This window comes from Polistes fuscatus, unplaced genomic scaffold (assembly GCF_010416935.1).
Source record: "Polistes fuscatus isolate 324 unplaced genomic scaffold, CU_Pfus_HIC Scaffold4, whole genome shotgun sequence".
NCBI classification, from domain to species: Eukaryota; Metazoa; Arthropoda; class Insecta; order Hymenoptera; family Vespidae; genus Polistes; species Polistes fuscatus.
The window spans coordinates 10,197,790-10,220,784 of record NW_025113118.1 but is presented as its reverse complement, the minus strand read 5'-3'; the positions used below and the strand labels follow the sequence as shown (position 1 = coordinate 10,220,784).

The window sequence follows — 22,995 nt, the reverse complement described above, 5'->3', positions numbered from 1 at the left end:
TATGCTACATTTTATACGTACACGTAAAGACAATGATCTTGATAATAGACTACATTTTTTACACGCGGACATCTAATGTTGATAAATGGCAAGAAATGTTTTTAATTCTGGTTGAAATTATTTTTTTCTTCGTGGAATAAAATTAAAAGAAATTTGCATTTATGAAGGTTCATTAAAAATTTCTTTTAAAGAGAATTGGTCAACTAGTCTATACATACCATGATTTACTTCAGATCCTTATTTTCTTTTTTTTTTTATATACAAAATATATTAATATTACCGATATTTTCGAACGTTTCAGTTGAAATGAAAGAATATATTTACAAGACTCCGTCGATGGCGTGCAAAACTCCATTTGTAGCCGGTACATTGTGCGTCACTACATTTATTTCGTTTACTCGTACTCGACCTATTATTAAATAATAAAAAAAAAAAATAAAGAAATAGTTTATAGAATATACTTATGTATATTGTATAACATTTGTTATATAATATAATTATTATTTATATACAGGGTGTCCTGTAATTGGTAGTACAAACGAGCAGAAGAAGGTGATTTAAAACAAAGTCTTAAATGACAACATTTTATTTTACATCTATATTTTTGATTTACTTGTACCACCAGGACACTGTATATATAATTTATAATATTATTATAATAATTTATATGACAGTTACCTCCATTTTTGTGAATATGAACTGGTGACTGAACACGCAATGTATCTTTTTGAAGATAATACCTCATACCAGCGGTATATAGAGTAGTAGGTATGATATGCCTTGAAATGATAGCTTTTGCAGCAACTGGACCATCTTCTTCTGTCCAAACAGGCGTTCCATTTTTCGAAGCGGCAGCAGTAAAAGCAGAATCCGTAGGTGCGAAGACCGTAAATGTTTTTGGACCTAAAAGATTTTCATATTGATCGAACTATGATACTAATAATTAATTAAGATTAAACTGATTCGTTGATTTACCTGCAAGCGTAGTGTCTAATCCAGAAGTGTATAACATTTTAAGGAAAGTTGTGAATCTCCTTTCACGATCGGCTTGTAAAGTTTGAACCAAGTCACCAACAGGAAGAGGAAACATAACTCTATCAATTGCATGAGCTATACCTTGAGGAATCTCAATATCACGTTTATTCGGTGCCACTTTGGCTCCATTAATAGTAGTTACCTGCTTGCGTTGATGTAAAAAATATAAAATGACAAGGATTTATATTCTTATATACGTTCACGTTACACCAATGAATAATTTAGTATATCACATTGACAGTTCGTTTTCAAAAAGCATCGTTTATGATGTTGATATTATTAAATACCTTTACATCATTCCATTCATGATCGTGCATTGCATATTCATTTACTCTCAATTGGGTTCCAGCAAGGCTTACACCAGTCATTTCATCTTGCAAAGAATCGATCCTGAAGGCTCCAGGTATAACATGATGAAGAAGAAGCTGAATTGATAAAAGTAAATGTAACATAGAAAAATGATTCTTACTCCGTTATCAATCTTATATTAATTAACTCATTCATACCCCACTCAACAATCTTGGATTATCACGGAACTTTTGTTCGGCTTTTTCTGGTCCACCAAGTTGAACTAACAATGTTCTGAATGCTTTATCCGTTGGTACAAATATCGTATACGGACCTATAAAAACAATTAAAAGGTATATAAATGAAAACAATTATTTGTAAATTATAATTCTTTAATCTAATCTCTACCAACCAGTTTCGTTCAAAACAGTATCTAATCCAGATTGTCTTAAATATTTGGCTATAGCAAAGAGTCCTTCTTTTCTTAGCAATGTGGTAAGACTCTCGTGAATTTGATTTTTATTAACGTATGATTCAGTAGGTGATATCGTAGTCCTTTCAATATCATCCTGATAAATAGGATTTTTGCTATAAGTACTAACGGATGATCGTGTAGTAGTTACTATTGATCTCGATGTTGGTGAAGTTTCGGAATGCTGTCTAGGAGTAAAATGAGAAGAAAAGGCGGATGACGATGAGAAAGTAGTGCTAATAGCGGGTGAATATGTCGTAATGATTTCGTTAACTGGTGCCATAGTTGGAACAAAATGACTCTTAGTTCCTATAGGCGCTCTTGTTGTTGCTTGTACATTGTGACTTTTCGATTTCAAATTTATGTCTGTTGCACCAACGGTGTTGTAGACATGACTGCTTAAACTGGATGCAGATGTAACATAATTGTCTCCGGTTGAGGCCGAGTTTGAAGATACCGTGACGTAAGGGTAGTACTCTGATGTTGCTTTACTGTAAATGTTTATATAATTTAACTAAAGAGAAATCTACTAAGATTTTTAAACGAAAAAAAAAAAAACAAACGATTTTATCACGTAACATTAATCTGACACTAATTGAATTTAGTATACAATCGTAATAGAATTTCTGTTGGACACACAGTGTGTACGTTATTTTAAATATTATTAATTTTATTATACCTAGTGAGTCTAGAAGATGGAGTTGTAAACCTTGCTGTAGTGGGCCTAGATGTAGTAGGTACAATATTAACAGTTCGCGACGATGGTGATGATATTTTGGTCGATACAAAATCAGCGATTTCTTCATTGGTTTCCTCTTCAGACGTAGTTTTTGTTGGATTCGAAGAACTTGGTGGTAATTTCAATTCACCTTTTTTAATCTTTTCTACGATAGATTCTACATCCGTTCCTTCCTTATCTGTATTACCTTTGACACCTTGAACCTTATAACTACCATCGGGTTGTTCCTCTAGAACCACAAATGTCACCTTTTTAGCAGGCAAATTTTGAATAGGTGCTTTACCAATTTCTTCCAATTTTCCATCACTCTTTTGTCGAATTATTTTAAAATCAGCACCAGGCGGAAGAACACCTTTTGTTAATTCCTCAAAAATCACCTTAGGTGGTTTGATGGTAGTCGTAGAAGATAAAATTTGTGTTGCAGCTCGAAGAGAAGTAGAACTATCAGTAGGTACAATCGAGGACAAACCATTGGGCGCGTGTATAACTTGAAGCTTCTTCCCATTTGGAAGAACCAAATCTCTAGTAGTAACGTTTCTAATATCGTCATTATCAGCTGTTTCAGACAACGCCGATTTCAATTGTTTGAGTAATAATTCTCTTTCCAAAGATTCCGAAGATTCGCTGAGTTTGCTTTTAGCAGTAGTTTGTTTCGTTGGTGGTTCAGTTTGATAAATTATTTTGATTTCAGGCCTCGGTATGCCCTGTTTTATCGCTTGTCTTCTTTGTTCTTCGATGAAAGAAGATAGATTTTCGGGAATGGTGGATGATTCTTCTCGAATATTCTCTTGGGGTGTTGGTTTGATGGTAACCAGTGGTCTTACCGTTGCTGGTATGCTAGTAGTAGTCGTAGAATATTTTTTTTGATGACTAGCTATAGCTTTTAAGAAAAGTTCAGTTTCCGACGTCGTGATTTTTCTAGCAGCCTGAGACGTTAAAAGAACCGGTGCACTAGTTGTACTAACGAATGGAATCGCTGTTGTCGAAGGAGACGAGGATGATAAAGGTGGAGGTGGCGGTGACGGAGTCGTCGAGGTTAATTGACGTAATTGTTGCAATTTCAATAATTCTTGTCTCCTTTTCAATTCCTGTTGTTCCAAGAGCAACTGTTGCCTTTGCTTTTGTAATTCTTCCAATTCTCGTTGTTTCTCCAAATATGATTGCAATTGTACCGTATGTTGTTCACTGAAGAGAGGTTGGGAAAGATCCTGTTGAAGATTTTGTATATTGTTCGGTAAATTTTGATATTGATTGTTATACTGTTGCGATTGAAATTGCGGTTGTTGTTGTTGTTGTTTGTTAACTTGTTGATAATATTGCGCTTGCGGACCGTTGAACCCATTCGAGCCCAATTGTTGAGCGATCTTTTGTTGTTGCTGTTGAAGCAATTGTTGCACTTGTTGTTGCTGTTGAAGGAGTTGTTGAATTTGTTGTTGCTTCGTTCTGTCGATCTTATATTTCGCTAATGACCCGTAAGGACCATTAGATTGTGAATTTTCTTGACCTGGTCGATGAAATCGTTGTTGATGTTGCTGAACATCGCTCAGAATCTGGACTTGCTGGGAAGCCGAGAGCCGAGGACGTGAATCGAGAGGATTCTGAAATGGAATATTGTCTTAGGTGATGAAACACGCAAGGACAATAGGATTTTATCGTTAAAGACATCGTTCAATTGAATCGTTCAGTTACGATCAAATCTAAATCGAAAAAGTTTTAACGAGAACGTTTTCCTTGATGACAAATCAGACATCATTCATTAACTTCCGCCGATGCTCAGACCTCTCACTTTCACATAACAAGCCAGCCGTGGTGAGTGCGTACTCGTAAATCCGCTTAAGGTATTCTGGCGCAATATCTCGAAGATAGACTGATCAGTAAAACCATGGAATCCATCAGAACGGGATACGAGTTTTACGAGATCTAGTTACGAAGAATGTTACTAAACACCGATAAAAGAAAAATGTCTACTTTGTTTTTACATGACTCTTGAGAATAACATTTAATTATTACTTACGACTAGACTCTCGAACGTGTAATCACTATGTGCATCGTATTGAATACGATTGGTCAATCTCATGGGAATGAGATTTTCATCAATCAAACATATCATCTAGAGGAAATTTATCTAATGCATATTCATATTTAATACTTGTAATCGTGTTCGATTGCAAAATAAAAATAAAATCAAATTTGTATATAAACGTTACGTATTAATTGCTAATTTATATATAATATTATCATCGTGTTCTCTAAGAATAAGTAAATAGGAATTTAAAGAAACGTACAATTTTAGATGTCGTCGAAGAAAGTCAATGATCGGATCAATCGTTAAATAAATTCAACGTGCCCTCTTTCACGCGAATCGGCAATTCATTTTCTTCGGGTTAATGCCCAATAGAAATTTCTCTTGAAATGTTCTACCAGCAGCCTTCGGAAATCAATCGGTGTCTCCTTCACCTTATTGCCTAGAATCGGTAAGAGAAACTTCTCATCCGGGGGGGTCATCCAACAGACTACCACTTTCCGTTTCGTTGTCATTAACCCTGGAATAGCTGAGGAGTTCCTCTTTAAAAAAGGAATTCCTATCTCGACGAGGAAGCTTATTTCTCGTTAACGGAATAATTCAATATGAGAAAAACAAGTAGACTTTTTGTTGTTTTATATTTTAACACTCGATGAAGAAAAAAAAATAACCGTAAATGGTTAGAAACTTTCTTCGTCATGGATCATTTGATATCTTCTCTTTGCATTTTGCATTTTTATTACACGCTGTCTTATACTCGCGTGATATAATAATTTCATTTTCTAAATGATTTTAAATAAATTGTATTATTTCTTTGTTTCTTTTTTTTTTCTTTTTCTACAAATGAAGAATTATTTCAACGTTTTCTTTTTTCTTGTTTTTTTTTTTTCTTTTTCACACCAGTACCACGATATACGTATAGCAATTATTTATAAGTATGTTACGTTTTGATAACATAACTGTATTAATCAATAATGCATAAGTACTACTACAGATACATAACTGGACATTTCTTCCTTCTACTATTTAACGCGTTTAATTATAAGAAAGGTGAAAGTTATGGTTAATGGAGAATTAATACACAAGAGCTAATACAAAAAAATATTCTCCGTATGAACGTCTATCATTTCACTTTCATAAATATTTAAAAGATTACGCTTATATTTATTCGTAGAGAATCGAAAGTTAAATAGTAAAGAAAAAAGTATCTCTCTCGAACGTTCAACGTTTCTTTTGTTTGACAAATAAAATTAACATATAATGATACCGATTCTAATGAAATTTCCTTCTTTCTAATAAAAACCTATGGGAAGTGTTTTCTTATTTATTTTTCTTTTTATATATATATATATTAAATTAAAAACAAAATATATTTCTTCGATTTGACCAGCCTTTGAATAATTCTACGATTAACACAAGACTAATTATGAAGTTTAATTACTCGCGTTAGGATAGGTCGAAAAGAAAGTGAAACGATGTAGTAATAACGTCTGGCGTTCAAAGTAACGTTGCGCATATATACGTGATCTTCGAAGTAGTTTCAAAGATCATACTTCAAAGACTTTCTTTTTCTTTTTTTTTTTTTCCCATAACTAATCTCATTATAGTAATCGTAAGTCGATAGAAGAAATTTTTAAAACTGATAACGACAAAATATAAAATGGTTAATAACAATTATCCGATTTAGTTTGATATAATAAATGATTAAATATAAAATGTGACATTTGTACTATAAGAGATTGTATTATAGTTAAACAGTTCACGAAGATTGGGCTGTATGTTGAAAATGCATTACACCATTTATAATGGTTCCTCGTTACATCTTTTTCGTAACACTTTTGACGCTAAAATCTTTTCAACATTAACGTGAAATCAGAATTAGTTGTACTTTATCGCATTACTCGGTGACGATTAATTACGAAATACATCAGAAATTAGATAACGTTAGACGACTTTAAAATCGATTCGATATTATCTTATTATTGACAATAAAAAAAAATAAATAAAAGACAATTAAAAAAAGAAAAAAAAAAGAAAAGGAAAAAAACGATTGAACAAAATCAAAAGAAAATTGAAAAATAGAATCATAATTTAAATGTATCATCGCATCACACTTTCGTATTGTCGACCTTGACAGTAATTAAATGACCATTATCTACACCGTGGTGTAAAAATAATGTGATATAACGACAATTTGCTCGAAATAATATAATTACTTTTTTTTCGAGATCTCATCCGACCCTGGACATAGTTGTTCACGACGAAGGTTTCTGGAGAAAGTGAGAGAGCACGTAGCATCCTTCACCTTCACCCATTGTACCGTTTATTTGCCTTGGGTCTAACCCGGTTGCTACTGCACGAAGAGAGGCTGATTTTCGGAGGAATCATTTCTTCTTTCTCTTTTTTTCTCTCTTACTTTTTCTTTTTTTGTACTTTTTTTTTCTTACAAAGTGAAATTTCTTAAGCCGATGGTAATCATAACATTTTACGAAACGAAATGAAAAGAAAAGAACCATATAGGTTGAAAGAGAAAGAGAGAGTAAGATAAAACTCGGAGTATTCGATATACATTAAATAATTATTAATTAATTTAAAGAATTGTATATGTTTAAACTATAATATATTTTGTTTCAACGTTCCTGCGCTATGATGACTTCAAAGGGTTAAAATATTCCTCTAAAAAAATATCAAATCGAGATTATTTAATATTCAAAATATGTTAATAGGCGTGTAATGTTTAAATTAATATAAATGTATTTAAATAATCTTAAATATAAGTAGAGTACATTAGAGTACTGAAAATATATTAAATAATTATTAATTAATTTAAAGAATTGTATATGTTTAAACTATAATATATTTTGTTTCAACGTTCTTGCGCTATGATGACTTCAAAGGGTTAAAATATTCCTCTAAAAAAATATCAAATCGAAATTATTTAATATTCAAAATATGTTAATAGGCGTGTAATGTTTAAATTAATATAAATGTATTTAAATAATCTTAAATATAAGTAGAGTACATTAGATTACTGAAAATATATTAAATAATTGTTAATTAATTCAAAGAAATGTATATTTAAACTATAATATATTTTGTTTCAACGTTCCTGCGCAATGATGACTTCAAAGGGTAAAAATATTCCTCTAAAAAAATATCACATTAAAATTATTTAATATTCCAAATATGTTAATAGGCGTGTAATGTTTAAATTAATATAAATGTGTTTAAATAATCTTAAATATAAGTAGAGTGCATTAGAGTACTGAAAATATATTAAATAATCGTTAATTAATTCAAAGAAATGTATATTGTTGTTTAAAAGCACGGTATATAAGTTCGAAGTACCTTCCTCTTCGGAATCCATCGTTAGACTGACACAATGTCCTCTATGAAAGTTCTTTTATTCAATGTTGTTTATATTACCTTCCGAAGAAATAAATTCTATTTATTACGGTATTTTATTTTTGTTATACATATGTAACCCCTTCCCAAAGTCATATAAACAGCAATCGATAAAAGTATTTTAAATTAACTTTCATAGAGGACAATGAATTAATTTACTGTTGGATTTCGAAGAGGAAGGTACTTCGAACCTATACTCCGTGATTTTAAATTACAATATACAGTTTTTTCGATTAATTAACAATCATTTAAGGTATATCGAATATTCTAATATATTTTATTAATATTTTTACGATTTTAGATACTCGTTGAATATATAAATCAATTGATTATATTCCCAAGTAATATTATCAGTTTCACTTTTATCGCTAGTGGAAATCACGCACATATTTTTTATTGAAATTTTTATTTATTTTTTTGTTTATAAAAAACCTAAATAACGAATTGATACTTTGCATATAATAATTCCTAGAAAACTTTTATACGTAGCTTTCTACTAAGATTTTTGAGGACAATTTAGAAAGCCAGTTGTTTTATTATCGCTTGTCTCTTTTAAACCTAACGCACTTTTTCTTCTTTCAACTTTAATTTCTACAAATTTCCGAGAAAAATAGAAAGAATAAGAGAGAAAGAAAGAAAGAAATGATCTAATTGGTTAATTAGTTCAAAAATTTGCATTTTTCGAGAATTGAGATTAAATTTATAAATTAAACGACGTAGAATCAAGGATGATACAACATTTTCTAAATTCTAATCTTATATTCCGGATACGCTCTGAATGAAATAATAAAATCGTTAATGGTAGATACAACGCAAATAAAAAGGAACCGAGAACGTTAAATGGGAAAAAAGAATAAAGAAAAAGAATAAAGAAAAAAAAAACAAGGAAATAACACGAGAAAAGTTATTTTAGACGTTTTCATTTGAACTCTATATGGCGAATAGTTTGAAGACGATTTCTAATGCATACCGTATGTTTATTACGAAACGGTATTAAGTATCCCTACCAACTCACATAATTAAGGTCGATCAAATCCGTGGTAGTACTACTTGCGATGATGTTTCTACTACCCACTGCTATTAATATTTCTTTCTTCATTTCTGTTATTTTTATTTTCTTCTTTCGATCTCTTAAACAAATTACTCTTTCATTGCGCGAGCTATATTGCATATAGCGTTTCTATTTTTCATTAATCAGGTTTAATCTTACGGTAATAAATTCGAACAAGTTGTAAGAAAAATGAAAGCCGTCCTCGCTTTTACTCGAAGATCCTGATATAGGTATGCGTGAATTAACGTAAGTAGGCTTCGGTTTCTTCCTAAATGGTGTTATTTAATGTAAAATAAAAAAGAAAAGTTATTCCGTATCGATGTAATGATCTCTGGAAAACATGTAAATGATGTAAGATATTCGTAACATTAAGAATAATGAATGTTTAATATTCGATGCAGTTTGTAAGAAAATTTTCTTTAAAAATGGTATATAGGAAGCCATTTGTTATGAATAATAGATGATACAACGTACACTTCTGTTAAACAGCTAGGAAGAAAAGAGAAGAGCGGAAGTTGTATCGATTGGTTGGACTTGATACTTCCGTCGACTAACACGGAATACTTTTCTCATCGAACACGTTAACTCATATATATATATATTTCTTCCTTTTCTTTCTTTCTTTTTTCCTTTTTTCTAAATACGAGAGTGAAAGGAAATTGTAATCCATATATGTAGTGTGTACCCGATTTAGATATTATGTCAAATTGTGCTTCGTTTCGAAATAAGAATAATTGTGATACTTTTTATAAGTGAGATTGTTATAATACAAAATGGGATCCAAATTTCACAATGAATTTGAAACAAAAAATCAATTACTTTTAATTATTAATTATATTATATACATGTATATTACACAATTTGACAAAAGAAATTTAGTTTATATAAACAAATCTCGACGAAAGAGTAATTGATTTTTATAATATTAAAATCAATATTTTTAGTCTACCTAATACGAATATTTTTTAATCCATTTTGTATTTATAATTATACATTATGTGAGCATAATATCGTGTTGATGCGAACGGGAAGTAAGTATTGCGATCAACGACGCAATGAAATAAACTTAGAGTAACATACGAAAGTAGCCCGAAGCTGTGTGTGTTCACCCACTAAACGAGTAACTTTTGATCCCTTTCTACTTGAAATCTTTCTCTCTCTCTCTCATTCTTTTCTCTTTTTCTCTTATTTACTATATTTATCTTCGCCTTTCTCAATATCTGTACACACTTCCTACTTCACAGCATCTCCTTGTAATTGCTAGATTTCTCTCTGACACTATGTTAACACTATGCTAACACCAGTAAGATAAAAGTATATAAATGAAAAATTTTTGACTAGTCACATTTATATTTTACGCAGACTATTAAAGAACTAATAAGGAAACGCTTCTTTTTTTCTTTTTTTTTTTTTTTTTAAATCGAGGAAACATGGTCTATTAATCATGTGATATGCGATAAAATATTTCTTACTTCGGGGAAAATATCAAAGTACAAATCGGAATACTTAATGTCGTTTGTTAATAATATTTTAGTGGCATTAATTTGAATCGTCTACTACATAATTATGTTTCATGGTTCAGTGATTGTAGTACACAAGTACCTATAGTATAATTATCAGAAAACAATGGTACAAATTGTTATACCGTAATTCTTTTAGGGCAACTGAATCGTAGCATAAACGATATCAAAGAAGAAAAGTGTCATCATTAAATTGCGTTTCCTTTTAACTTTCTAAGTTGCCAATTAGAACAATCTCAATTAGAAGCCCTTTAAAATACGTTTATTGTGAACTGCGAATAATGTTTAACAATGTATCGTTATATATTATATCTCTGATTGAATATATATATATTATTTATACTAAAATATTTGATGTACCTGTTGAAGATGACCAAAATCGGCACCCGGTAAAATCGCGGGATCGGCTTCAGCAATAACGAAGATGTTTAATCGAAGGACGAATAAGGTCCACAAAAAACACAATAGATTTTTTCTCTTCATCACGAATATTAATTCGAATATTAATATTTGAAATTCACACTCGACGATATGAGAGAGAGGATTCACTATTTCAATTATTTTCTTTCGTGAAACTTTGAGTCTACAAAAATGTTAAGTAGTTTCACTTTAATTTTTCGTTAATCAATCGAGTAATTAATCTTCGAACTTCTGCTAATCGATGAAGAAACGATTGTTCGTTTCGAAAAGGAGAACACTTTTTTTTATAAGCTTAAAGAAAAAAAAGAAAAAAAAGTAAAGAAAAATTATATCATGTTATCGTATCAAATAAAAAGCAAAAAAGCAAAAAAAAAATAGATATCAAATTAAAATCAAATCGAACATAAGCGTGTTATTCTTCGACAATGAATTTTCTTATTCTTTATTATTTTGTTTGTTTGTTTATTTCATAGAAAGACAACAAAATGTCTTTTTAGTTAGTTAGTTAGTTCGCGACACACGGTTTTATCTTCGGGCTCTATTTTAAGAGCAGAACGGTGAAGCTCGGTTAATAATTTGGCACATCGACGAAGACGAGTTCAGAACTGTTAGAGATCGGAAAACGTCCGAGAGTTTTACTTCTCTGAGGAGGAAAGAGTTCTTCAGGTCGACCAGGTGGGAGACGACGGCCAGGTAGAATGGTGAACGTTTACCAAGGAACCCACTTCTTCGTTACGTATTTTCTTCTTACTTACGAAGGATGCTGGTGCTTCGTGAATACTGTTCAAGATATGTATGTAGTATATGGTATCTGCGAATCAAGGAGCGTAATAAAACTGAAGTTGCGTGCACACTTATGGGTCATGGATATTTGATTGCCACATCATTGTAGATCAGTTGCTTGTATACCAACATGATTAAAAGAAAGGATAAAATTCATATTAATAAATAAAATGATTGTGTAGGGAGAATTTTGATATTCAAAAAAAGAAACGATTTCATAAATTTGCAACGTCAATCAAGCATGAGTTAGACAAACCGAGGTTGTCGTTCAATGAACCATAAAAATGATTCACTTACAATGAGATGCATAAAATAGATTACGAGATCTCTAATTTGTCGCAAGTCTAACGTACATTTTTCATGGTCTTGTTTATAACATTTATGAGATTAAGTAAAACGAATCCATTTAATTTTCTTTCAACTCTATCGTTCCGATCTACGAATAAAAATAACCACTTTCTATCTTACGTATATTATTTTTATCGATATCCATATAAATTGAAAGTATTTTTCTTTTTAATTATTACGCAACGTACAATTAATACAATTATTGATTATATCGTATCGAATTATCTCCCACACCTCGAGAGTTTGTTGTCTTTTTATTATCAGATAAAAATGTTGAAATGTTTAATAATAGTATTAAATTGCGAATTACATCAAGCAAGGATCGTTGAAAATGTTCGGTTACACCGGCCTCGAGACTTCCGGTTAAGAAGTGCAAAACGAAAGCATACAGAGTTGGATGCCTGCGAAAGTATCGGACGTTAGATTCCATTCACCGGCGAAGTGCCTCGCTGAACAATCTTACTTGCCAAGAAAAACACTCACTTTGTGGATAGGAGAAAGAATCGAATAGAACGAATTTTTTTTCTATCGTCAAAAGTCAATATACTTTTACCATTACCGAATGGATTTATGGTTTTTTATGACTCTTTCTATGATCTTTTGTTAGATCGTTTCTTAAATATAAGACTCCTATAATAATAAATATAATCTTCCACTTATATCTGAAACCATTCCTATTTCGAAATAGATAGATTATAGAAATTAAAATTTGATTTAATCAACAGGTTGTCAAGACTAAATGTACTTTTTCTTTCGAATCGACACTTTTTGATTATCCAGTCCTCCTTTTGTGATGTTAGCCTCGGGCTGCGAAAATGGGTCCGGTCATCTTCCTTTCTCCTCTCTCTCCAATCATACGATGAAAACAAGTTTCAAGCGAAACTCGAGGCACCATTCGCTTCAGGAGGGATTAATTCTCATAGGAAAGGGTTCCCAGTATAAGAAGAATACGTTATGCTCGAACAAAAAATTCAAATTATATATTGCATTATCGATCATAATTTAATTAAAATAAATTATTATTAATAACAATGCTTTTCCTTTAATAATTATACGATTATAATTAATGTTAAACGACCCTACTGTTCCCTTCAATTTTATTCTAAGTTTCATACGCGAGGACGTGCGAAGTTTACCATCAACTTACTATCATTCTCAAGAATAGACGTTCTTTCTCATGCGATATTTACTACTGGCGTACAATCTACTTTCTTTCTTCGCACGGTGGGACCGCTATTACTTTCTTTGAGATACGCAATTTCCGAGGAGCCGAAGAATTCCATCTAAAGAATAATATAAATGTCCGTCTGTCTTTCTATTCTACGTCTTACGGTATAATGAAGACAATATATTTCTTCGTAGATATATATATATATATTTCAGTAGATATTATTTCGTCACGAACTTCTCGTAATTTCTAATGTAGAGTCCTTTCCTTGGTGAAGGTATACATTCGTTCCAAGAATACATCCTTTCTAAAGTACAAGTTCGTTAATATTATGTGCAGGAATAAGAGGAAAGAAAAAAAAATAAATAAAGAAGCCAGGTAATAGGTAAAGTAATCGTAGCAATCTTATGACTACGATACTTTTTTTTTTATCTGTCTGATAGGAAAATGATGAAAGAATTGAGAAAAGTTTATTATGCAAGCGAGCACAATTTCAGGATGCCTATCAGAATCGAAACATCTTTTCTGATGCGAAAAGTATTGTATACGGATAGTATGTATGGGAAAAAAGGCTTTCATCTCGAATACGGATCTCGTTAAAAAAGCGTTTCACTTGGATGAAAGAGGGCGGAAGTTGATTTTAACGAGCTGACGACTATGCGACGTAAAAGTAACTTTTAATTATCAATTTAGTTAGTTTTATTCAGTTGCTCTGTTTATGGGTGAATCATTGGTAAAAAATGTACATTATGAATGTAATAGCATTGTGTCACTGTGTCAATGAGAAAAATATTATTATTGTTATTATTATTACTATTATTATTATTACTATTATTATTATTATTATTATTATTATTATTATTATTATTATTATTATGATAATTGTTGTTGCTGTTATTTTTGAATCGTTGAAATTTCGTGTCGATAATGAAAAATTTAAAAATATAAAAATAAAAAACAAATAAAAAACAAAACAAAAGAAGTCTGAAACAACGAATGTCAATGAGCCGATTACGTAAGTGAGTAATAATTCAGAAGGTAATAATTTTGTCGGAAACAGCGTTCTAATATCTGAGTTTCGCGTCCAACTCCCTGCGAATTTTCTCGGCGTAATCGTCAGATAATTTGCCGACGTGTCAGTAGTCATCGTGGCTACGTTGCATCGCGATAATAATGCGATGCACAAAAGCGCGGGACTTTCCAATTATTTGCGCGCGGTTCGTGAACACCACGAAAATAATTTTACCGTTGAGAAAATAATTCTGATAATCTAGGGGTTTGCTTGCTTCATTTTTTTGCCCTTCGAAGATCACTTTTCTTTTTTTCTTTTCAGAATAAAGAGTGTAATCGTTATATAAAAATATTATGTGGTATTTCTTTTTCATGACCGCATTATACATAAAAAAATGTATCATAGATAACTTTAATAACTTAATAGATGTAAAAATAATTCGGTATATTTGATTACTTATTTCAAAAGTATTCCGCCATTTGCAATGATCTTTTCAGTCCAACAAACGCCATCTTGCATTTCTTTGTGTAAATACTAACAACAAAGCGTAATTTTTCCGAAGTGCTCATCTAAAATATTTATATGCATAATTAGTTTAATAAATATATGCGATTAAAATTTAAAAAAATATGAAAGATATATGAGATACTTAATGGAAAATATTTGTAGCGAAATAACTCGAATGAATTGTTCAAATGTTACATTAACTTCGAGTGAAAACAATGAAATTAATCGTGCGATAAAATTGAATGTGTCTTTTACGTTTATAAGATCGATTATATTGAAGCTCATAAAATTTAGTGCTAGAGATAATTCGATTTTGAAACCTCGTGAGAGTGAGTAATACATCGAATAATTTTCATATAGTTTTGAACGATCGACTCGCCGCAAGATGTCAGCAGCGACAGGAGCGCCATTTAATATTGCGATATATCGAAACTCGATTAGCTTGATTCTCTTTCTTTTTCTAGTCAGTCATATATCTTTTCGGAAACCTTTTCTTTTCGTTACAGTTCAGAAAAGCCATACTCGAAGAAACCTTTAAATTAATGAAGACGCATTCCAAGTAATTATTTTCCTCTCGTTTAAAAATAGCAAGATTTTCAAATAAAATAACGTGAAAATAAACCATTCCAATGTCGATATAAATATTTCGGCGTGACAACAGATATAGTGGTTTTACGTACATAAGATCGACATTTGTGTTCGATAGTATCGAGCTTACTTAACAGCTCGAAAGTAAAATGGCACTCGATCGTAGATTAGAATGTTATTAGTCATTCGAAGTGTCGTGTTTGTAAGTAAATATCAGCTGAATGTATAACGTCAAACGAAGAAGAGAGATTACATGACGGCGTTTATCTGACGGATATTTTATAATTAAATCCAGTTGATCAAAATTCTGCGAGAATTAATATAAAATAAATAAATACAAAAAAGAAATGGGCCTTTTCCCGAATTCGTCCCCTTTCGATGCTGACGTCGGTGAGTTAACAAACATAGTTTTAGCCTAGCCTTAATTCGTTTACGAACAAACCAACTAAGATGAGTAAGAGAGATTCATCGATTGAAAATGTGTGTCTCTTTTTTATTATAAATTTTTCAGAACAATTTTATTATATATCCTATCAAAGATAAGATTTCTTTGGAAATGATGAAATATGTAATACTCTTTAATGCAGGCATTAAGCGGTTGTTGACGTTTGACCTCTAATCGAGACTTTAAAAGCACATACGTTTTCTACACCGATTACTTTATGACCTGCCTTTTATCGCAATCTATTTTTTACTCTGATTAAGATACGCCTTAGTGTATGTTAAAATATTTTTTTTTGTTTAAATTAATATAATTTCATACTTGAGAGATACGAAGCTTTATTTAAAACATTATTTTTATGCTTACTCTTTTGATTTTTCTTTTTTTTAATATGTTTCATTTACTTTCCATACATATATTTAACTTGTCCCTAATAAAACATTAATTGTATATTATTATTATGTTAAAAGGTTAATTATTATAAAAATTGACTCTATTGTTATAACATATTCTTTTGTACATTTGTCTGTCATAGAGAAAGCAACAAATGAAAAAAATACATCCGAAGATTGGGTTAAGATAATGGAGATCTGTGATCGAGTTGGTAATTCTTCGCAGAATGCCAAAGACTGTTTACGTTCTATTGTTAAAAGATTAAATTCACAAGATCCACATATTGTTGTACAAGCCATTACAGTTAGTACTTTATCATTGATTTCTTTAAGATACGATAATATTGAAATCATTATTTTAATTGTATCTTCGCATTTAGTTATTGGATGCGTGCTCCAACAATTGCGGAAAAACTTTCCATTTGGAAATAGCGTCGAGAGATTTTGAAAATGATTTGAAAAAAATGATTAATCATTCTCAACCTAAGATAGCGGAGAAAATTAAAATACTTTTGAAGAAGTGGGCCGAAGGTGATTTTAAAACAGATCCTCAACTTAATTTGATTCCAAGTTTATACAATAAACTTCGTAATGAAGGACTTGATTTTTCGAGTTTGTCTGAAATAGTAAGTTTTAATTAATAGTTTAGCAATTTATTAATATATATTATATATTTAATAATATATTATAAATAACCAATCTTTTAGATGTAACTATTATTATTTTCTTACTTCCCTTTTAAAATGCTCTATTTGAAATTGAGTTATGTATACTTGTGAAAATTTTTAGCCTAAACGTTCCAACATATTAAGTAAGGACCCAAATGTAGTAACAAATTCTCAAGAGGAAGAAGATTTAGCGAAGGGTAATCATTTGGCAAATAATGAGAATTTATATTGTTATCTAAATGAAATAACTAATTTTCATATTGGTAAATAGCTATTGAGCTTTCGCTGAAAGAAAATAAACCTCAAACGAGTTCTTCTCATGGTTCACCGGCGTCAAAAAAAAATACTAGTTTATATCCAAGTGTAAGTTCTGCGCTTAGTAGTTCGAGTACTTCAGAAGGCAGAAAGGTGCGAGCTCTTTATGATTTTGAAGCTGCTGAAGATAATGAATTAACATTCTTAGCTGGAGAAATAAGTATGTTAAAATTAAAATTGATACTTCTAGTTTTAAGTTGTTTTATATCACTGTTTGATAAAGATTTATCATAAGAGATATTGACTATTAATTAAATTTCAGTAAATATTTTGGATGATTCTGATCAAAATTGGTGGAAAGGTAGCAATCATAGAGGAGAAGGTCTTTTTCCTTCTAATTTTGTAACTGCGGATTTATCAGTGGAACCTGAACAGTTTACGAGTAAGTATAACATTAGCAAAAGTCTATATTTTTCTCATTAAATCAAATGCAATAAAACTAATATACTTATTTTTGCAGAATTAGAACATAGCAATAAAAAATTAGTTCAGTTTGCGGAAGAAGTAGAAGTAAAAACAGTAAAGAGAGAACCGGAAGTAATAGAAGTAGAAATAGATGAAAAAAAGATGGATAGACTTTTACATTTATTACATGAAGCTGATCCACAGTGTGATAGCTCGTCTGACCCTCAAGAAATGCTTGATTTAGAAGGTATAATAAATAATATTATACAATACAAAAGACAATGATTATAATTAACTAATACTAATATTAATATTCGCATGATGCATTATTCTACAGAACAAGTTACTGCAATGGGTCCACTGATTGATGCAGCTCTAGAAAAAGTTGATAGACGGCACGCTCAACTCACTCAATTGAGTTCTGATTTGGTTGAAGCTTTAAATATGTATCATACGTTAATGCGGGAGTCCCCTCCTCCAGCACAATCTAATTACACTATGCCTAAAATGTCGTCACATATCTCTTATCCATTTCCTAATCAGGGACCACCACCACCATCTCCGCATGTAAGATTAATTTTAAAGAAAATATTTGTTGTATGTAATTGAATTCATAGATAATTATAATACATTGTATATCTTTACTTTTAGATGTATAATGGAATGCCAACACCACATCAGGTACCTTTCTCAAATACAGGTGGACCTCCAGGTCCACATGAATATATGGGTCCTCCTAGTATACCAAATATGGCATTACCACCACATTTTCGTATACAGCCTGGTCCTCAGCCTCCGACAGGACATCCACAAGGTCCACCAGTGCCTGAACAAACACACTCCTATCAACAACAAGGGTATGTGTATTTATAAGTATATTTTTTAAAGAAAATTTTTTGTAACCTCATATGAAAAAGCATAGTAAGTGAAATATTTTTTCAACGATCTATTAGAACTTGAAAATGATATTTTTGAAACATATGTTACTGACTACAAGGCGAGAAACCATAAAAGTTTTCAATTAAAAGGAATAAATCAATGGTTTACAACCTTATGTAGCAGATTTCCGCCTCAAACTGGTCCTGTGCCAGCTCAATATGGTCCACCGGGATCGACAGGACCTTCGATTAACCATCAACAACCACAATATGCTCCATCGAGCGGGCAACGTATGATCTAAGTAAAATTTACGCGTTAAAAATTCACATTCTACTCTAACTCATACTGTACAATATTACGATATTATAATTATTTAAATAAAAATAACCCGAAATAGCCAAAGAAAATTGGTTTTTAATGAATGCTTTACGTTTTGACTTTGTATTGAATTTGGTATCGTGTAAGCTTCTATTTGTAGATATACATGCAACAGTGCATATAAACACGTGCATAAGGAAACGTAATTTATTTAGTTTCTTTTAGCATTTTTATTCTAGATTGTAATTTTGGTTTTTTTTTTTTTTATATGCGTATGTATTTTTGCGTTTGAATAACCAAATTCTTTAAAGCATTCCACGTTTTCAATTTTATTATGTTCCATTATTTCAAATAAACGTTAATGTTATAATTAGACACTGTGATATTTGGAAGAACATTTATTATTTACAAAACGTATATTTTCAATATAAATTCTTCAGAATTTTTCTTTTTGTCAAGTGAAAATAATACAATTATAAAGTAATATAAATTGTGTTTCAGAAAATAATCTTTGGTAAAGTTGTTCAATTAATTGATTGCAATGTGTCGTCTACGTGTTATTACAACAGAAATAATATTATATAAAATGATAATGACATTTTATCGACTAAGAGCTGCTAAATGTATTCTAGTTTTTTATTATCCGTCATATATTTTTTGTATATTACAATAATACTTTAAGATAACATATTGCATTTGAATAGCATTGAATATAAGTTATAAATGCAATGTTAAATTATGTATTATTGGAAAGAAATTTGTTATTATCTGGTCTAGTCTCTTATTCACTGTACATATAATAAGATTAATTCCTATTAACGATTAAATGAGTTGTGTCATAAACAAATTTTTATGGAATGTTGATACATTGTATTCGCATAATACTATTTTTACTGTCATGATTAAAAGCCTTATATCTTTATCAAAAAAAAAAAAAACAAACAAACAAAATAAGTAAAAGCAACAAATAAATAAATAAAATAAAATATAATAAAATAGCATAAAATTGATACTCTTTCTTTTGTAGCTACGAGCATAGATTATATAAATAAACGTATGAGTAAACTTGTTAAGAATTTTGACTATTTGACAAAATGTAGAACACATAGCTGTGATTGTGCAATATTTGTAAGAAGTGCGAATTATATAAAATAGACAGCATAATGATTCAAATAAATGACGCGTTATGAATAATTCTGTAACTGAAATATAAAAACATTTTATGTGAAGCATATATATATATATAAAAGAAAATTATGAATTGTCTATTGCAAACGATAGAATATGTCGATATTTAGCCAACCATCGTAGACCAAGCATGAGATTTACATATAGTGGTATTAAATGATCGAAAGAAGGATTCGTACATTTTGATAGATTTTCGGAAAAACAAATGTAATGTATACATTTCATAGACCCACTAAATTATCATTATTTACGTTAAAAAAGATAAAAACAAGTCATATTACTTCGCATATTTATATCCATTAGATATAGTAAACGATTAGGATTACTAAATAATTGTAAATTATGTAAATATATAATGTAGTTGATCCTTCATGTACCACAATACTCAATACGTGTTAAATAGAGTGTTAATGTAATATTTTTTAATGAATAATCAGTTTTTGATCGTTTACAAATGACTACGTTAAAAATCAAAATTAGATATATGACGTAATCGTTTGATACAAAAAATTAAAAACAAAAAAAATAATAAAAAGAATTAAAAAAACAAAAAAATAAATAAAACAAAAGATAACAAAATATCCCTAAAAAAAGTTTAACGACACGCTTTTACTAATTTTGTATTAATCATTTTTTTATGGTTTTGTAATATTTATTAAAAAAAGAAAAAAATACATATATATATAGTTAGCGTATAGAACGCATAATACTCGATTTATACGCGAGAGACAAAGGTCGATAATTTATTTAAAAGCTGTCGTAAAAGCTTGGATTTGTGTGAAATTTTTCTAATAACAAATAATTAATAATGCTTTGTGAGATCATATATTAATGAAAAATTATACGTTAGTAAAGTATCTTCTCTTTATGATTAACCTTTTTAGTAATAATACCCTATTTGAATTATAAAACTATAATAATATATGTCGCTTATTAACAGTTCTGTACCAAGCCACTTGTATAATGTTTTATTTTTCTGCTTATTTGCAACAAATATTTAGTTAATAATTTACGCTTGAGATAATAGACACATCGAATGAAAATAATTCCTACATAAATCGTTAAATAATAACTATTAATGTATCGACAGATAGAAAAATATTTCTCTTCTTAGGATTTTGATTAGATAATTATCGGGACATTATCGATGATTGGATTATATAATATCGCACCATGGAATATATCAGCATATCGATCCGTAATAGATCGATCAAGTCTTCCTCATAATTATTTAACTGATAAGATCGGCAAAGTAACGAGAAGATTCCCTTGACAATGGCATTCCTGGATCAACAATGAACCAAACAACCTTGAAGCATTCGCACTCTAGATCCTAGAATTCTACAATCTGCTTCATATGTGACTGTCATAGAGATAAAAAGAAAAAAAAAGTTTTAGTTAATTATAGATGCCATATTAAAAATATGTAAATATACGGGTCTTGAAAAATGTCGTTCTCTAATCGAAAAAAAAAATAAAAACGATAGAATTTTGTTAATTACATAAATTTGTCGAACCGTCAACGTAATCTATAATTCATGTAAAATATCTCCAAAGTATATTGGATATCTTTAACATAAATATGTATGCGTTGATTCAATATTTTTACCAAACTTGTATCAGAAACGAATTATATAGACTCGACATTGATAAATCTTCTAATCAATATTATCCGCAAAATGGAATTTTTCTATCAAACATCCATTTCGATCAAAACTTTTACCACTCTTCTATGTAGCTCAAGGACATCTCGATCATCTCTTAATAGTGATGATGATGATGATGATGATGATGATGATGATAATAATGTCTACAGATGGTGATCGGTTTGTCCTAAGATATTATGTCAATGTAACCTGTTTCATGAGATTAAAAAGAGAAACTGGCATTTGAAATTTGACTTTTCACATCATCAGAGATTTTTGAAATCTTTCTAATGTAAGATAAAAAAAGAAAACATTTACAGATCGTAACGTTTGACGTAACGCATTTATCAAGTATCCTCCATCAAGGAAGGAACGCATAATCGAGTTTTGTTACGTTATGTTTATCTATGCTCATCTTTAAAAGGAACAGTTACGTTGTAGTTATTACGAAAGGTGCAAATTCGATTATCAAATTTAGTATTTTTTCGAACATGACACCGACAATGATCCTCGAAAGGTCACCAAACTTATAATCCTTATGTCAAGTTAGTTTTAAGATGTCTCCTCACGTGGAATCATTTCAAAATCAGTTCAAGGCCAAATCTCAATGCTTTTTTGATCATTTATATATATACATATATATTTTTTTTTTCTCAGCGACATTTTGAAGATATTACGTTTTACAAAATGTTCAGTAAACAACTAACCGTAAGTTTTGTTTCATTCCGTTGAATATCGAATAATTCGAAGTCATTCTAATTTTCTTATTTTTTTTTTCCTTTTTTTTTCTTTTTATTTAATTGTAATATCTTATCCATTTCAAGTTAGAAACAAAACCAGAAGACATCTATACATTCGTAATGTTCGCAAAAGGCTTGTAAATACAAATTTACTATTTATGTCTCTATGTACCTCTCAATCCGTTCGGATGAGTTTCTTCGTAATAATCGTGTTTTTGTCCTTGTTCGTAGCCATCAGACTCTCATTGCGATCTTTAAAGAAGAATAAGAAGAATAAGAAGAAGAAGAAGAAGAAGCCACGGATAATAACCATACGAGATGACGCTTCGACCCATTTCTCGAGGTCGTCAATTCCGAAGAAAGAGAAAGAAATAAAAGAAAGAATGGTCGGGTACGTTTCTCGTATCCTTGCTCTTTTCCCTCATAATCTTTCCCTCTACTTTTTTCTTCTTTTTTTCCTTTTTTTTTGTTGTTCTTTTTCTTTTTCAGCTAACCGTTTTAGGAATTGAAGTTGCACGAGAGGACTTGTAAGAAGAATCGTGTCTGCGAAATCTTCATGGTACTCAACAACATCTTTCTCATCGTTAATCCTTCGTTATAACCATAAAGAAGGATAAGAAGAAAAAGAAAATAGAAAGAAAAA

The 22,995-nt window shown here is 30.3% G+C and overlaps 2 protein-coding genes across 3 annotated transcripts; one reads left to right on the top strand and one right to left on the bottom strand.

Moving 5' to 3' along the window:
• Positions 1-257: 257 nt before the first annotated feature.
• On the bottom strand, positions 258-11,016 carry LOC122520681 (ras guanine nucleotide exchange factor R). The gene is made up of 9 exons (XM_043640887.1): positions 10,894-11,016; positions 4,514-4,519; positions 2,475-4,132; positions 1,736-2,286; positions 1,542-1,657; positions 1,323-1,460; positions 976-1,180; positions 679-903; positions 258-409 (listed from the first exon to the last, which is right to left on the bottom strand). The coding sequence occupies exons 1-9, from the start codon at positions 11,014-11,016 to the stop codon at positions 321-323; spliced, it is 3,111 nt and encodes a 1,036-aa protein (XP_043496822.1). The 3' UTR covers positions 258-320.
• A 4,207-nt stretch (positions 11,017-15,223) lies between these two features.
• LOC122520835 (signal transducing adapter molecule 1) lies at positions 15,224-21,861 on the top strand. 2 transcript variants are annotated; one of them, XM_043641124.1, is made up of 10 exons: positions 15,224-15,749; positions 16,337-16,497; positions 16,574-16,819; positions 16,983-17,058; positions 17,133-17,336; positions 17,439-17,558; positions 17,637-17,828; positions 17,919-18,148; positions 18,233-18,438; positions 18,644-21,861. In XM_043641124.1, the coding sequence occupies exons 1-10, from the start codon at positions 15,707-15,709 to the stop codon at positions 18,759-18,761; spliced, it is 1,596 nt and encodes a 531-aa protein (XP_043497059.1). In that variant the 5' UTR covers positions 15,224-15,706; the 3' UTR covers positions 18,762-21,861. The 2 variants fall into 2 exon arrangements, with proteins under 2 accessions (XP_043497059.1, XP_043497058.1); XM_043641123.1 differs by having other exon boundaries at positions 18,641-21,861.
• The last annotated feature ends 1,134 nt before the right edge of the window (positions 21,862-22,995 follow it).